Source organism: Loxodonta africana, chromosome 11, assembly GCF_030014295.1.
Source record: "Loxodonta africana isolate mLoxAfr1 chromosome 11, mLoxAfr1.hap2, whole genome shotgun sequence".
Lineage (NCBI taxonomy): Eukaryota > Metazoa > Chordata > Mammalia > Proboscidea > Elephantidae > Loxodonta > Loxodonta africana.
In genome coordinates, this window is record NC_087352.1 from 21663711 (window position 1) to 21681267 (window position 17557).

The 17557-nt window shown below is 42.4% G+C and overlaps 1 protein-coding gene across 2 annotated transcripts; it reads right to left on the reverse strand.

Annotated features, from left to right (window-relative positions):
* Positions 1–545: 545 nt before the first annotated feature.
* On the reverse strand, positions 546–16437 carry LOC100655622 (zinc finger protein 501-like). Of its 2 annotated transcripts, XM_010586592.3 has the most exons (4): positions 16374–16437; positions 14134–14219; positions 11880–12006; positions 554–5756 (listed from the first exon to the last, which is right to left on the reverse strand). In XM_010586592.3, the coding sequence occupies exons 2-4, from the start codon at positions 14185–14187 to the stop codon at positions 4237–4239; spliced, it is 1701 nt and encodes a 566-aa protein (XP_010584894.1). In that variant the 5' UTR covers positions 14188–14219; positions 16374–16437; the 3' UTR covers positions 554–4236. The 2 variants fall into 2 exon arrangements, with proteins under 2 accessions (XP_064150271.1, XP_010584894.1); XM_064294201.1 differs by lacking the exons at positions 11880–12006; positions 14134–14219; positions 16374–16437 and adding an exon at positions 11669–11869 and having other exon boundaries at positions 546–5756.
* Positions 16438–17557: the final 1120 nt, after the last annotated feature.

Consider the following 17557-nt stretch of genomic DNA (forward strand, 5'->3'; position numbering starts at 1 on the left):
TCCCTAGTTAATGACTTAACTGTGAATATGGCTTTTGAGTTCTGCGTGGCCATCACAATAAATTAGTGAACCCAGAGAGAAGAGTGTGCTGTGGGAGGGACAGCTGGTGTCAGAATTGGTAAGAATGTCTGACCTCCATCCACCTCACGGGAATCAGCCTTGGGCTGATCTTGATCTTGATTCTCTCTCCTTCCCCTTGTGAAGTTAGACAAGGAGGTCTGAAGACACAATGCCGTTTTCACAGGTAGAAGAAGGGAAGGAGAAAAACACAACCAAGAAGAGCTGGCTTCGGGGCAGACGGCAAGGCCTGTAAGGGGCCTGGTGGCAAAGCTGGTGGCTGAGAGGCCTAGGAGGGGTCTGGGCGCAGAGCTGATGGCGAGAGGTCTAGAAGAGGCTTGTGGCAGAGTAGCAACGCTGAGAGGGCTTGCACAGTGAGCAGACTGTTACACTGACCATGATCTGGGCCCCTAAGCAAGAGGCCAGATGGCAGAAAGCAGCTAAGAGAGCTGAGTGGGCTGTTACACTATTAGCTGGGCCACTAAGTAGCAGAGTAGCTTGCTAACAGTGACAGTTGCTGGCAGACAGCCCCTGTGAATTGTGTCCTGGTTGGAAGCTGTCCTGCACTGAAGAATGGAGGGATGTGCTCTCCACTTTGTGGGAGCCTTCCAAACCTTGCCTATGTGCTTCCTGATCCTGAGTTGTGGCCTGTTACTACCTAAAATACCACATAATGTTGAGTATGGTCTGTGAATTCTGTGTGGTCACTGTAATGAATTACAGAACCCAGCAGGGAAGTAGAGCGCTGTGAAGGGATACGACTGGTGTCAGAAATCGTGAAGAAGTTGGAGAGTGGAGGTGTGTCTGACCTCCACCTCACAGGAACCAGCTCTGTGCTGATCCTGGTTAACCGTCATGAATTTAGACAGTTCCTTGCACTCCAACACAATCCCTCTCAGAGTCCACCCAGAAGGAACCATAACTGTTGATACCTTGATTTTGCACTTCTGGCCTCTAAAACTGAGAATGGCTTAAAGACACCCAGTTTGTGATATTTTGTTACGGCAGTCCTAGAGAAACAAAAGAAAACCCATTCTGTTCCTGTAGACTGGTCAGCAGTAGAAGTTAATAAAAACGTTTTGGGTGGTATATACTTTGTTTATCTAGAAAACTACCATTCTGTATCCTCACTCTTAGGGGAAAACTCATTAAATTGACCTTTTCAAATTATTTCAGTGAGTACTCCAAGGACAATAAAATTATTCTCACCTTTATTTGATATTTCCATTTATTATCTAACATTTTCCATATGCTTAATACATTTGCACTTTTTACCACATGGAAATCAAAGCCAATGCAAGTCATAGGTCCTATTTAGGTACAAAAAAAAAAAAAAATGGTGTGTATATATATGATCATACAGTCCATATCCATGAACAGAGAAGCTGGGTTTAGGAATTCAGAATATGACAAGGTGGCACAAATTGTTTGTGCTTGGCTACTAACTGAAAGGTTTGTGGTGTCTGTCGTAGGGCAAAAAGACCCCAGACTCAAATTTAATTATGAGATTTTTATATTAAGCCAAGACAAAGACAATCATTGTAATGGAGTTCTGCTAGTGTGCACTAGGCACAGGAGGCTAGCAGAGTCCACTGAATTAGAGTTCGGGAGCAGCTAATATATTGTTAAAGAAGGAAGTAAAGATACATCATCCTCAAAGGTGGAATGACAAAGTGGTACCTTAATAATGACTAGTTTACAAAGCTTTGTTGACTAGTTACCTACTTACTGACATTAAGTTGATTGGTGATGGTTACAACTTTTGTTTTAAGACCGTTTGGAAACAAATCGTGGACATGAGTTGTTTGGGTTAAGGCTGCTTTGGAAACAAGCTAACAAAATTCTGATTGGTGCTTGGTGAGATAAGACAGTTACTACTTAGTGATATGGTGCTTTGTTGGTTACTTGCCACTTAGTTACCAGAAAGAGTCCACAGAGTGGTCACAGCTACATAAAAGCCCCTTGGAAATAAACTGGCAACATTAGGTTTTGGTGTGGTTAAAAGGAAAAAACCCACATTTTCTTAACAGGCAGAACTGGTTTCACAAGTTTTCTCACACAGAATGGATTTCAAACCTGAACCCTATTTTAGCTTCATTTACTCTGCTCTGACAATAGTTTTTAGCAACTCTGTCTGTATCAGTGCTTTGAATCCACCCAGCAGCAGCATGGAACAAAGCCCTGGCAATCAATTTTGATAATACAGCTACTGAAAACCCATAGAATGCCTTCCTACTATGAAACACATGGGGTCACCATGAGTCGGAATCCACGCAATGGCAGCGGCTTGTTTTCCTTTGTATTTTTATTAGACACTTATATAATCAGGGACAGAATGAAGAGAGTGTAATTGTATACTGTTTAATTCCACCATGGAAAGAAGTTGTTATATATGCCATTTAAGTGTGACAGTCTAATGGTGCATTGTTAATGTCTGTCATGAAATATCTACTGAGGTGGGATATGACTTTGTTGGTAGAAGGAACATGAGTCATTCAGGGTCAGGAAAAAAAAAGCTAAAGCTTATTAATTAAGACAACAGCACCTATGATAACCAAAAAAACAAAAACAAAACCAAAAAAAAACCCTGCAGCTATTAATTGATTCTGACTCATGGTAATACCACTATCTTTGGAGTAGAACTGTACTCCATAGTGTTTCTTTGGCTCTAATCTTACGGTAGTGGATCTCCAGGCCTTTTTCCCACAGCATCACTGAGTGGATTTGAACCACCAACCTTTCAGTTAATAGCCAAGGGCAAAATGTTTGCACCAGAAACCTTAACATCTATGATGCATCCTGAATAAATAGTAGCAAAATGCAACGCTAGTGGTTAAACAACGTGAAGTCAACACATATACACTGTATTTTGGTTCTTTTGATTTTTTTTTAATAATTGCTCTCATTTCAGTTTCCAAGAACAAGACGAATTTTTCATTCATCTTTGATATACAGTAGCTATTGCAATTCAAATGAGTTGATCGTCAGTAGCCTTCCAGTATTTCTACCACACGAACTGTCCTAGTAATTTATCGATCTGCTCCCATGAAAATGTCAGGCCCTCAATGTCTTGGCCTGCTGTTTCATGGTCTTTTGGTAGAATAATCCTTTCCTATAACTCACAAGGACACTCTGTTGAAGGTGGCTCTGAACACATTTATCATGATGACTTAGTCATTGTTTTACATCGATTCTTCACCCCTCCCCATACTCTTATTCAAATTATCCCCCCATGTATGTTAAAGGAAGTCCCTGAGTGGCAGAAACAGTTAAGTGTTCCGCTACTAGCAGATAGGTTGGTGGTTTGAAGCCACCCGGAGACACCTCGGAAGACAGGTCTGTTGGTTTGCTTCTCAAAGGCCACAGCCTTCAAAACCCCTGTGGAGCAGTTCTACTCTGCATACATCAGGTCACCAGGAACTGGAATGGACTTGACTGAAACTAACAACACTGTATGTTAACATTCAGGGTCCTTGTTCTTTCAGGGAACATTGATATGAATGATCCCCATTTAATGAAGGAAAACTTTCATCTCCTTCATCACTCCCCAGAGACCATCATGGTAACATGCAAAAGGGCAGCAATGAAGGCATGAAGGCAAGATTTAAAACCGTAGGGAGAAAGTTATCAATAGTAATATAGCCTTTTCAAGAAACCTCAAATAACTGAACAAAAATATTGTATTTAGACACATCATTGCTCCTTTGACACACATCTCATGAGCTTGAAGAGATTTCAGCCTTTAATTACACTGTAGAATGTAACAACTGACGCTGATTTATCTTTAAAGACTACTTATTTTTCCCTAGTACAAACTGATGTGTAATAAACGTGAAATTAGAAAAGTGATTTACCACATTGTTTACACTTATTTCTCTCCAGTATGAATTCTCTGGACCTCAAACATGTGAACACGTGATAAAAGCATACCAAATATAAGTTTTCTCTCCAGGACGAATTCTCAGATGGTTTGCAAGCTGTGAATTTGAAGTAACAATCTTGCCTTATAGTTTGATTTGATTTCACTCCCTTATGAATTTTCTGGTGTTTAGTGAGGGCCAAGCCCCATTTAAGGGTTTTGCCACTTATTACATTGGTAAGGTTTGTCTCTACCGTTAATTGTCTGATGCTCTGCAAATCTGATCTTTGGGTAAAAGCTTTACCATATTCATAATGCCGTTACGGTTTCTCCACAATATGAATTTTATAATGAGTCATAAGCCTTTTACCTTGAGTAAAGACCTTGCCACATGTATTACATTTATAGGGTTTTTCTCCAGGACAGATTCTCTGATGTGCAGTAAGATTTGGGTGACAATTAAAGGCTTTCACCTGCTTTTTACCTTTGTAATTTTTCTCTCTAGTATGATTTCTCTCATTACCCCAAAGGACTGATTGAATGCTAAAAGCTTTGTCATATTCATTACATTTGTAAGCCTTTTTTCCCGTATGGATTCTCATATGAATTTTAAGATTCGAATTTTGACTAAAGTCCACGCCACATACATTGCATTTATATGGTTTCTTTCCAGTATGGATTCTCTGATGTCTAGTGAGGTGTGAGGCAGAGTTAAAGGCTTTGCCACACTCATTACATTTGTAAGGTCTCTGCATCAAATGTATTCTCTGATGTTCTACAAGGTTTGCTCTTTGGGTAAAAGCCTTCCCACATTCGTTACATTTGTAAGGTTTCTCTCCAGAATGGATTCTCCAATGTTCCACAAGTTTCGTTCTTCGGATAAATGCCTTACCACATTCAATACACTTGTAAGGTCTCTCTCCAGTATGAATCCTCTGATGATTTGTCAGGCCTGAAGGTCGACTAAAGTTCTTGCCACACACATTACATTTATATGGTTTCTCACCAGTATGGATTCTCTGATGTCTAGATAAGTTTGAGCTACAGTAAAAGGACTTGCAACATACATTACATTTGTAAGGTTTCTCTCCTGTATGAATTCTCAGATGAACTACAAGGTGTCCTTTTTGACCAAATACCTTGCCACATATATTACACTTATACGGCTTCTTTGCAGGATGGATTCTTTGATGTTCAGTAAAGTTTGAGCCACAGTAAAAGGCTTTGGCCCCCTCATTACATTCATAAGGTATCTGCATGGAATGAATTCTCTGACGATTTGTAAAGATTGCCCTGCTGCTAAAGATCTTCTCACATTCATTACATTTATAAGGTCCCTCTCTAATGTGTGTTTTCTGGTGTTGTGTATGCAATGAAGTATGCATGAAAACGTCCCCACATGCATTACAAATGTTGGTTTTCACACTGAGAGGAATATTTCGGAGTGGTGTAATTGAAGAATCACTGTTGATAGAGTTCTCTACTTGATCGCATTCATACATTTCCCCTCCAGACTGAAATTTCGGCATTTCAGTCAGATTTGAATGAAAGCTTAATTCAACCTTTTTTTCAATACATATCATGTACTCGTTTCCTACATTTCTTCTTACGTGTTGATCTCTTCTATCAGTGAGAATTTTTTTATGGGTTGTTTTGTTGTTCCTTTCATCATCACCACACTGAGTCTCAAACTCTTGCATATTTCCCCTGACTTGCCTTAAGTCAAAATCCTCGGTGCAATGGCTTTCATGTCTTTCCAACATCACTCTCTGGAATAATTCTCCTTTATTAATGATCTCTTTTGGTGACAATTCCTTGCTTACACATGTAGAAGAGACATCTAAAAGATATAAAGAACCATAGGCTTCCTATTAACAATAGCTGGAAAATACTTCATATTGAAAAACATAATTTTACATCAGAAAAATAGAAATATTTAAAAGGAGGAGTTAAAAAACTTCTCCACTATAGCCTTCAAATGTTTAGGAACACAAAAAATATAACTCCTCAACAAAGAAAGGATGATTACAATAGAAGAACCAAAACACAATTAAGAAGGCTGATGCATTGTGGAAAATGTTTATCACTGAACAATGTGTATAAAAATTTTCAAACTGGAACATAATTTACCATTTAAACTTTCACCAAAAACATAATAAAATATCATTAAAAGGAAGGGAAAAAACAAAAGAAAGGCTGGTTACATGTATTGCTAATCATTCTCAGGGAAGTGGAGTTTCAGATGCCCTATGACCACACCACTCGGGCTATGGGAATACTCGGAAGCTCCGAGAGAAGGTGTATTTTTTCACCACCATCTTAAAGCACACACCAACTGGCATAGGTATGTGGCTGCCTCATGTATGAAAACAAGTATTATATTAGCGTACATTGATACAGAATTATTATACACAAACAAATGCTAAAGAAGAGACCTACATAACGTTAACGGTAAGTAAAAAAAGTTACCTAATGAATAAGATATTGCAAACCTGAAAAAGATATTACAAACCAAGAAAAAGCACAAATAAAAACAGGAGGAATTTAAGAAAACACTTTTGTCAGAATAACAAAATATTCTTCTGAACATCTGTTTATAAAACTATCTGTACCCAAGCAAAACAGGTTTGCAATAATAACTGATGCATGGCAATTATCTTCCATTATCATCATCATTATCATAATAATAAAAACGTTGCCATCGAGTTGATTCCACCTCATAGTGACCCTAAAGGACAGAGTAGAACTGCCCCATAGGGTTTCCAAGGAGTGGCTGGTGGATTTGAACCGCCGACCTTTTGGTTAGCAGGCAAGCTCTTAACCACTATGCCACCAGGGCTCCGCATTCCATAATAAATACTGAAAAACCAGGATCTGCAAAGCACAATGAAAACTAATACATAAAACAACCTAATAAACCATAATAAATCCAGCAGTTACTTAAAAAGTAAACACAAAAATACAAAATTACAGTGTGTGGAATTATAAAGAATTCTCTGTTAAAAGAGCTTCTAATCCAGAGGGAGGAAACAGAATGAGAAAGAGAAAATATGTTGAGAATAGCTGATTTTTAAATACTATATTCAGCTAAATAAATAACATTAAAAGAATGAAAATCCAGATTTGTCTGTAATAGGTATATAACTAAACGACTCAGAGCACACAATGGCTTGTAAGCAAGAGTGGTGTCCGTAACGGCAGTTAAGCGCAGAAGCAGTTTCTGGACATCCCACAGAGACCTACCGAGGAATGCGCTGCACAGGGAGAGCTGGTCAGCAACATAAGCAGCCAAAAATGGCCAGAAAACATCAAGATAGCACTGAGCTCTGAATCAACAAGGAATAGGTGAACATTATACTAAATTCAGCTTTAAAGGAAGAGGGGGAACAAATCAGCCTTCAAATCTTAAGAATGTAATTTCCAAATCTTTGGTAGTTTTGTGGAAAATCCAGGTGTCATAAGCAACAATGGTAAAGAAGTACATGAAGTACAAAAAATTGGCTACGTTTCTTGTAAAATGAAAGATATCTGCCCTGTAGGGTTTCCAAGGAGTGCCTGGTGGATTTGAACTGTCCACCTTTTGGTGAGCAGCCATAGCTCTTAACCACTATGCCACCAGGGTTTCTATGATAAATACAGACAGCAAAAATAAAAAAGCATTTGTAGTAAAAACCAAAACTCATTAAAATGTAAACAAAACCCAACAAGCTATGTTTATAGAATTTACAATACACGATAGAAAAAGCAAAGTACTTTATATAACAAGTTATGGCATGTCAATTCTATGGTATCTCTCAGATTAAGAGAGTTAACAGAAAAAGTATATTCTGAAGATGCTCAAAATTCCTAATATAAAAATTCAATTAATTTAAGAGGAAAAAGTGAACTTTGAGAGTAGGTACTAAGTCTGCTAGTGAAACAAAAGTAAAAGGAATTAAGTAAGACTATGTTTAAATAAAATTCTGGAGGTTTCATAGGTTTTGGGGAAATGGATGGTGACTCATGAATTCAATCCTCACCTAGGAAATCTTCTTGCAAAACAGATGAAAGAATGCTTATTCTTCAATCCCACAGCCCCACAAACTGCAGATGTGAAATACAGAACACTGAGAGTATCATGAAAAATACGTAACCGATGATTAAATAAATAAAAAACAAGTTCATTCATAAAATATGAAAAGTGCAAGATGAATGAAAGAGTTGCTTGCGTGTGATATTAATGATATCGTTCTATAATTTCCACATTTAGTTGGATCACCGTTCTTGGGAATAGGAATAAACATGGATCTCTTCCAGTCAGTTGGCCAGGAAGCTGTCTTCCATATTTCTTGGCATAGACAAGTGAGCACCTCCAGCACTGCATCTGCTTGTTGAAACATCTCAATTGATATTCTGTCAATTCCTGGAACCTTGTTTTTCGCCAATGCCTTCAGAGCAGCTTGGACTTCTTCCTTCAGTACCATCAGCTCCCTGATCATATGCTACCTCTTGAAATGGTTGAACATCGACTAATTCTTTTTGGTATAATGACTCTGTGCATTCCTTCCACCTTCTTTTGATGCTTCCTGTGTCGTCTAATATTTTCCCCATAGAATCCTTCACTATTGCAACTTGAGGCTTGAATTTTTTCTTCAGTTCTTTCAGCTTGAGAAATGCTGAGCGTGTTCTCCACTTTTGGTTTTCCATCTCCAGCTCTTTGCACGTCATTATAATACTTTACTTTGTCTTCTCAAGCCACCCTTTGAAATCTTCTGTTCAGTTCTTTTACTTCATCAATTCTTCCTTTTGCTTTAGCTGATCGACATTTGAGAGCAAGTTTCAGAGTCTCCTCTGACATCCATCGTGGTCTTTTCTTTCTTTCCTGTCTTTTCAACGATCTCTTGCTTTCTTCACGTATGATGTCCTTCCACAACTCGTCTGGTCTTCGGTCACTAGTGTTCAATGCGTCAAATCCATTCTTCAGATGGTCTGAAGAACCTTTACATAGATCAAGAGGCAGTTGTTCGGACAGAACAAGGGGATACTGAGTGGTTTAAAGTCGGGAAAGGAGCGCGTCAGGGTTGTATTCTTTCACCATACCTATTCAATTTGTATGCTGAGCAAATAATACGAGAAGCTGGACTATATGAAGAAGAACAGGGCATCAGGATTAGAGGAAGACTCGTGAACAACCTGCGTTATGCAGATGACACAACCTTGCTTGCTGAAAGTGAAAAGGACTTGAAGCATTTACTAAAGAAGATCAAAGACCACAGCCTTCAGTATGGATTGCACCTCAACATAAAGAAAACAAAAATCCTCACAACTGGACCAATGAGCAACATCACGATAAATGGAGAAAAGACTGAAGTTGTCAAGGATTTCATTTTACTTGGATCCACAATTAACAGCCATGGAAGCAGCAGTCAAGAAATCAAAAGATGGATAGCACTGGGTAAATCTGCTGCAAAGGACCTCTTTAAAGTGTTGAAGAGCGAAGATGTCACCTTGAAGACTAAGGTGTGCCTGACCCAAGCCATGGTATTTTCAATTGCATCATATGTCTGTGAGAGCGAGACAACGAATAAGCGAGACCAAAGAAGAATTGATGCCTTTGAATTGTGGTGTTGGCAAAGAACACTGAATATATCATGGACTGCCAAAAGAACAAATAAATCTGTCTTAGAAGAAGTATAACTGGAATGCTTCTTAGAAGCAAGGATGGTGAGACTGCGTCTTACATACTTTGGACATGTTGTCAGGAGGGATCAGTCCCTGGAGAAGGACATCATGCCTGGCAGAGTACAGGGTCAGCGGAAAAGAGGAAGACCCTCAAGGAGGTGGATTGACACAGTGGCTGCAACAATGAGCTCAAACATAACAGCGATTGTGGGGATGGTGCAGGACCAGGCAGTGTTTCGTTCTGCTGTGCATAGGGTCGCTGTGAGTCAGAACCGACTCAACGGTACCTAACAACAACAACTGTACCCAGTAAGCCCCCACTCTGGGGAAGTTCACCTCAAACTGTCCATCACCTAAAGGATAGGGTATCACAGCAGAAAAACAGGGTGGAATTTCAGAATCTAGAAACATGTACTTCAAAAGCAAGTTTCAGAGGAAAAATCATACAAACTGAAAAGAATGCAATTGACAAGAAGAGCCAAGGTTTTTCAAGATTCCTAGTCTACGTGGAGAGCTGAAAGAAAGAGGAAAGTACAAAAACTGCAAGTAAAGTAAGGCTGTCAGAATTGGTGGGGTCCTTGAGAAGGAGCTGTGTGTTCTGCCCAAAGAATTCAGGCTTAGAATCTGAAAGACAAAGAGAAATGGCTGCCATGTAGGACGGGGGTTTTAAAAGAGTATCTGTCTATTGCCTTTACAGTACTGCTGAGTAAAAATCTCAGACTATCTGACCCACTCTTTTATCACATACACTCCTTAAATAGCATAGAAAATCAAAAGAGAAGAACTGACTGAGGGTCTGAACAGACAGAGAGGTCTTGAGAAAGTCTTGTGCAATATCCTCGAGCTCATCTGTAGTGGAAGAGCTGGCAATGTTTTACCATCTCCTGAGGTCTCCCAAGTACATGGAATGAGAATGGAACCTGGACAGGTGATTCAGGATGATGGAGCCCTCAGCTCTGACCTATATGACCTAAGACTGAGGATGAGATGAAATCAAGTACAGAAGGAGAAGCCAAGGGGTGAAAGGACATCTTTGAAACAGCCCTCTCAGAGCCTTGGCACCAAAGCCTCACAGGGACCACGTAATAGTGTGCCGTGGGTCATAATAAAGACTGCGCCTTTGTCTTTCCTTGAGTTGGAACACCACTGGAGGATGAACTTCACACGTCAGAAGAGAGTGATAAATGAGGGACGGGGAAGAGTGGGGATGAAAAAATTCCCTTTGAGAGCTCACAAGAAATAAGCTTGTGTTTTCTCATTTGGGGAGAGTTTTGCCGAACAATCTTTAATGGAGGGTTTTCTTCTATAACCATCTGACCTCTTACACATCTGACCATTTGTTAACATCTTGATACATTCCCAGCTACCTGGGATTTTTCCAGTTTTCATCTTATTCTCCATAGTCCAGAGCTCTGTCCCTTTCTTTGAAATGGAGATAATATTCATCTCAGAAGGATCCAAAAAACCAAAACCAAACCCGTTGCCATCAGGTCAATTCCGACTCAGAGCGACCCTATAGGACAGAGTAGAACTGCCCCACAGAATTTCCAAGAAATGCCTGGCAGATCTGAACTGCCGACCTCTTGGTTAGCAGCCATAGCACTTAGCCACGATGCCACCAGGGTTTCCCTCAGAAGGATAGATTCCTGCTTATATGAATAAAGGAACATGATGTTAAGGTAGCTTTTGCAGAATACTATCCAAGCTGTTTGTAAGCTTAGGACGTCACAGATGTCTCGACAAAAGTATTCCAGAAATTCATCCATGGTTGCCTCCTTCTTAATGCTTAAGGAATGCATTAATTAAGCAGATATCAAGCCCTCTGCAACAAGTATTCAAACAAAAGCACAGAAGTAAAGCCAAGGAATTCCAAAAAACCAAAAACCCACTGCCGTTGAGTCAATGCCGACTCATAGCGACCCTATAGGACAGAGTAGAACTGCCCCATAGAGTTTCCAAGGAGCGCCTGGCAGATTCGAACTGCTGACCTCTTGGTTAGCAGCCGTAGCACTTAACCACTACGCCACCAGGGTTTCCAGCCAGAGAATTAGATATATTAAAAGTTGGTTATAAGCTTGTGTGGTTACTTACGGCCTGGAACCAGGAATGACATAGTGTGAACTGAGCAGATCATCCGAAGGTCATCATGAAGTTTTGATTTCTGAACCAACCTCAATCTCTGCCTTAAGAACACAGATTCCAAGCTACATCAAGCAGAGGAAAGGCTTACAAGAAACTCATAAGGGAAAATGCAAAGATATACAAGGGCAGATCCCGACTTCCGGAGGGAGGTTATGCTCACCCAGGGAGACCAGGTTCCTGTAGTTCTCCAACATCACGTCCCTGTACAGAGCCTTCTGAGCAGGGTCCAGGCATGCCCACTCCTCCTGAGAGAATTCTATGGCCACGTCCCTGAATGTCAATAGTCCCTGAAATGAGAAACACATCTCACCAAGTGGACAAGGGAGAGTTCTTATTTTCACACAAAATGATAAAATAAGAAAGGTATGCGTATCAATTCAATTGATGTGAGACTTTTGACCAGTCAGCGTAAGATAATGCTGAGCAACTTGTATGTCCCTAACTGTGTTTTACTAGACTTTTCCAGCAGAGGATATGAAATCCATTAAATCTCCAGGGATTTCATTTTTGTGGACAATAAATATACAAATGAAAAGAACTCCCACGGGGTGGTCTATGTAGAAGCACTCGATCTGATGTTGTGCACACCAAGTGACATTCAGCTTCTCAGCTGAGCTACAGCAGGAGTGGCATCTTTAGAGATGACAAAGTGGCATTAAAGAAACTCAGAATAGAAAAATTGTGGTGATGAAGATAATTGCAAAAGCTACAAATTTTTGGACGCTTACCATTTGCTAAGTTGTATCCTAAAGGCTTGACATGAATTAACTCATATATAACAACATAACACCTATGAGAAATAGATGTGTTCTTGCTTTACAGGGGAGACGACTGTGTCACAGACACTCTCAAAAAACTCTCCTCAGGTCAAAGAGCCAATCAGTGGCAAAGCCAGACCCAGGTGGATGAGCTTTAGAAATGAATCCAAACAACCCACCAGTGAAGTAACTGATACAGGATTAAAAGGATGGTGACAGAGGGATTCCAAACAGAAAATCTGAAAGAAGGTAAAAGCCAGTAACACCGAATTGGATAGAGGGTCATTAAATATGCATGTACATGCAAGCACACACGAGTTGCTATTCTTCATACTATTAATTTGTTAACATAGTTTACAAAAATTTAAGGCCGTTGAAAATATTTAAGACACATTTTCAAGTGTTAAAAAAATATAAATTACTTATTAAATGATGTGTGTTTTACAAAAACCAGTCTTGTACATATAAGCTCGCATTCATACACACATGCAAACATTTAAAGTAACTGAAATAAGAATATTTAAAGACCCTCCCAGCTTTGCTTTTTTGTTCTTCTTTATTTTGATCCTGACTTGTATTTATAAGAAAGCAGCAATCATAAGTATGGCATTTTCTGTGAGTTCTGTGAGTCATTCTAGCAAATTATCGAACCTAAGGGAGTAGTAGGAGCCAGCAGGTCAGGAGTGAGGGAAGCTGAGCCCCCCTGAGATACGGCTGATATCCTGAGGATGGTAAAGAGAATCCTCAAACTTGTAGCGAGCAGATCAGAAGTGAGGGAGCCCACAGAGGTCCCCGGGTTTCTGACTGGCATCTGAAGTTTGGGGCAGACATGGCAGTCTGGAGAACTGTGTCCTTTATTTGTGAGATCTGGCCTCGCTCCAGGTGGTTAGGGTCAGAGGAGTAAGTGCTACGTGTACAGCTAGTGTCAGAAAAAAAGTGAAACAGAGGTGAACAAAACTGATAAGAGATTCATTTGCACTGATCAACACACTTGGTATCAGGGAAGGGAGAACTGGGATGTGATTTTCAGCAAATGTGAATGATTTAAAGAGCTTCCTGCTGTTAGACATTCAGGTTGATTCCATACTTCAAAACTGATTATGGACTAAAGCATCCTCTATCCCTGATTTCTGTTACTGAACTTTCCATTCCATTTCAAATCATTAATATTTTGGAACCAGTAACACAGGTTCGCTTGCTTAGCTTCCAATGTATTATAAAGTAAGTCAGAGTAGGTTTCCCATTGTGAGTCTTCTTTTCCAGAATTTCCAACTGTTCCTGCAGACTAATACCGCACATAAATGTGCATTTGCTTTAATGCTGGGCCAGAGAGCTGACAGAGCAAGGGGATGCGGGTCATAACCCCTCTCTACTGCCCACAATCACTTTCCCCATGGGCCCACTCCCCATCTCCCACCTTAGGCCTGCTGTGAAGTACTTCCCATGATGTTCCCCAAATGGAACCTCTTCATAAGTCCCATGTCACTGGGACAGGGTGAGATGGAATCTGTGTGGAGTTGAAAGGGGACTGAGGGAAGGCCCTGAGTGAGTAGGAGCAAACATGTCAGGCAGGACACATCAGAGAAGATGAAAGATTTCTCAGCACAGCATTTTGGGAAGGAGAGGACAAAGTCACTAACCGAGAATATGACCTACTTGGGAAAGAGCGATTCCAGACACCTTCTTTTTTCCTCCTCCTCCCGGCTTCATTCTCAGGCAAGATCAGACTCGAGATGGCAATCCTGAATGTCAACAATGCGCTGTTAAATACTTAGAATGAACAGACCCCTGTTCCCATGTCACAATTACACACACAGGGAGGACCTCACCATGGGGAAAGACGGTCCCTGCTGCCCACTGTCCCAGGAGGGACTCAGAGACAACAAACTCCTACATGGAGACCAACAGGTGAGTTTATCATCCTCTCCTGGTGAAGCTCACACTGTGCTGCAGCAGGGGTATCTGGGCTGGGGTGACCTCCTCTTCATATCACAGACCTGGTCCAGATACCAAAGCCAAGCACGACAGAGCCCCTCCCTCCTCCCCACAGAACAGGGACTGGTCTCAGACCCAAAGCCTTGGTGCTCAAAACTGGAGCACTTGTAATTATTCTTGAGGGTGGGCCATACCTAGACTATTTTGACAGGGACTCCCTGGAGGGCAGGAGGGGGAACTAGCCACGTATTTGCAAAATGCCTCAGCAATCTAGTGTGCAACCAGGGGTGAGCCCTCTCAGAGGAGCCAGACCCAGCACACCTTCCACCTGTGACTCTACTCTCCCGTAGGGCCATGCTGTCACCTGGATTCAGTAACTGCAAGGGGCAGGAGCAGAGAGAAAAATGCAGAGCAGGCATTATGGGCCAGGGATGGGGGTGAGGGTGTGGCTGGAATGTTAAATAGTGGCCAGAGAAGATAACCCTGGGAATGTGATATCAGAACAAAAAGCTGAGGGAGGGAGGGTATTTGCCACATGATGCTTTGTGAGGGACCACAGAGTTACAGGCAGAGAAACTAGCCATGTGGAAGTCCTGAGGAGTTAGGGATTCTGGCCCCAGAAGGAGGGAAAGAGGCCTGATGGCTCCAGCAGAGTAACTGAACAAGGAGACAAGAAGGGCATGAAGTCAGACAGGCCCTGGGATAGCAGGTCAGGAAGGGCCCAGGTCTGCAAGAAGTTTTTTTGCCCATACCCCAAAAGAATTGTGGAAACCATGTGCAGTGCAGTAGTTTTCTATTTACATATTGCCTTGGGTTTATTATTCAGCCAAAAATGATTGATTGGGCAACAGTCTGCCCTGTCTGTTTTATGCACCTTGCAGGAATTGGTCAATTTGTTATGTAAAAAAAGAAAAAAACCAAACCCGTTGCCATCAGTCCATTTGGACTCACAGTGACCCTACCGGACAGAGTACAACTGCTCCATAGGGTTTCCAAGGAGCAGCTGGTGGATTCAAACTGCCGACCTTTTAGTTAGCAACCGTAGCTCTTAACAACTGAGCAACGGGGGCTCCAAATGCGAATGGAGATGGTAAAACCACCCACTAGGACTGAGTGATTTGTGGGATTGGTCAGTTTGCGGTTCTCCTGGGAAGGCCATGCCTTAAAATTGGTAAGGAACTTGCTTATATAAGCAGCTAAACCCACAGTGATTTTGAGAGAGGTAAGAGGGGTGCAGGGAACCTCCAAAAGAACTGCAATACGGGTCAAGGCAGCTGTAACACTGGAGATAGCACGGTAGGCTTTGGGGAGGGGGGGAAGGGGGAGTAGAGGGTGAGAGAGAGACTAGGGGAGAGGCACAGAGAGGCCCAGCAACAGAACGGGACAAAGGGGACCAGCCGCTGAGTCGGTGGCGAGAGGCCGGGAAGAGAGGCCCAGCGGCAGAGCGGGATGTGCCGGCAGTAAACTGCGGACAGGAGGGCAACTAAGTGGGCTTTACATGTAAGAAGACGCGTGGTCGGGGTCTCGGGATGGAATGGGGTCTCAGAGTCCCAGGGCCAGGAGAGGACGGGCGACCCGCGCTGCCCTCCAGGGGCGACACAAGGGGGGAAGGGACGGGATGTCGCCAGAGACCCCCGGTGAGGACCGGACTCGGCGCAGGCGGGCGGGGGCCAGGGGACGGTTTAAGCAGGAAGACGACGCGGCAGGCGGCGCCTGCAGGGCCCGAGGGCAGAAAGCCCGGGGCGGGGACCCCCTTCAGTGCGATTTTACACCAAAACGAACGCGAATCCGCGGCCGGCGGCGGAGCGACCGGGACTCGGAACGTCTCACGACAGCGCCGGCATCTCCAGTGGTGGGATGGGCGGGTGCGGGGGCTCTAACGTCCGCAGCACCCCCCGGGCACGCAAGTGGAAGCCCGGGACCACGAAATGCAGATTTAAACCAGAAAGTCGGAAGCTCACCTCACTGTGACACTCCAGACAACCCGCTTCTTCTCCTGCCGTAAACTGCGCAGGCGCGTGGCGTTTAGCGACGCAACGGCGTGGGGCGGGGCCAAAGCGTAAGGGGCGGGGCGAGTAGACTGGCCAGCTCCGGAGGGACCGAGCCTCAGTGGACAGGCGCTGGGCTTCCCTCCACCTGAGTTGTTGTCATCGAATTGACTGGACTCATAGTGACCCTATAGGACAGGGAAGAACTGCCCCCATAGGGTTTCCAAGGCTGTAATCTTTACAGAAGCAGACTGCAACATGTTTGTCTCCTGGAGGAAACAGCCCACCTTCCTGTTAGCAGCTGAGCGCTCAACCACTAAGCCACCAGGGCTTCTGGCTTAGATTCCGAGACATTTTTTCCCAGGTTTGGAAACTGCTGAATGTCTTTAGTATGGCGTGGAGAAGCGTTACTTTCTGCATATTTTAAATTAGTGTTTCAGAGGGTTTAAGGTACTAATAAAAGATGAGTCGTGTGGGCTTTATATTTTACTTTGGAAGCTGCAATATTTTCCTCATGATAAAAGGGGTTTAAGTCCATCGAATTTTTTGGATTGGGTAAGGTAGTGGCGACAGGGGTCAGGGCCCTGAGACCTCGGTGAGAGGGTCGATATTTGGAAGGGGTTGGATGAGTAATGTCTTCAGAAATTGGAATTTAATCTAAGCGTTTTAATTAAGAAGGGCTGGAGTTGTCTGTATACTCATTGCTGTCCAGTCGATACCGACTCACAGTGACTCTACAGGACGGAGTGTCCCAAAAGATTTCCAAGGAGGGGGTGGTGGCTTGGAATTGCCGACCTTTTTTTGGTTTGCAGCCTTAGCTCTTAATGCAGTTGTCTGTATAGGGGATGCAGATTAAAAGGTGAAATGCAAAACTGTGCCTGTGCAAATGTACAATTCCATCCTGACCCCACACTGAATATTATTTTCATTTCTCTCCGTCATGCACCCTGTAGGCAGAAACTCAACCCTGTGCTCAGTTGCCCAGAGGTTCATTTCATGGGGTGTGTGGCCTGGAGGGCTAAGGCATGTGGTATTTAGGTCACCAACTGTTGCTTAAAAACCACAATAGCTTTTTTTTTTTTTAAACCAATAACTTTTAAAAAGAGATATAAATTATGTTGTATTTCTCAATTTTATTCAAAACTTGAGGTGAATAA

What these genes read in the sequence shown, in the direction of transcription:
- LOC100655622 (XM_010586592.3), bottom strand. Translation starts at nt 14,187, where the DNA reads ATGAAGCCGGGAGGAGGAGGAAAAAAGAAGGTGTCTGGAATCGCTCTT. An exon ending in CTGGAATCGCTCTTTCCCAA is followed by an intron (nt 12,007 to 14,133) that starts GTAGGTCATATT and finishes TTCTCATTTCAG; the next exon opens with GGACTATTGACATTCAGGGA. An exon ending in CAGGAACCTGGTCTCCCTGG is followed by an intron (nt 5,757 to 11,879) that starts GTGAGCATAACC and finishes TATATCTTTTAG; the next exon opens with ATGTCTCTTCTACATGTGTA.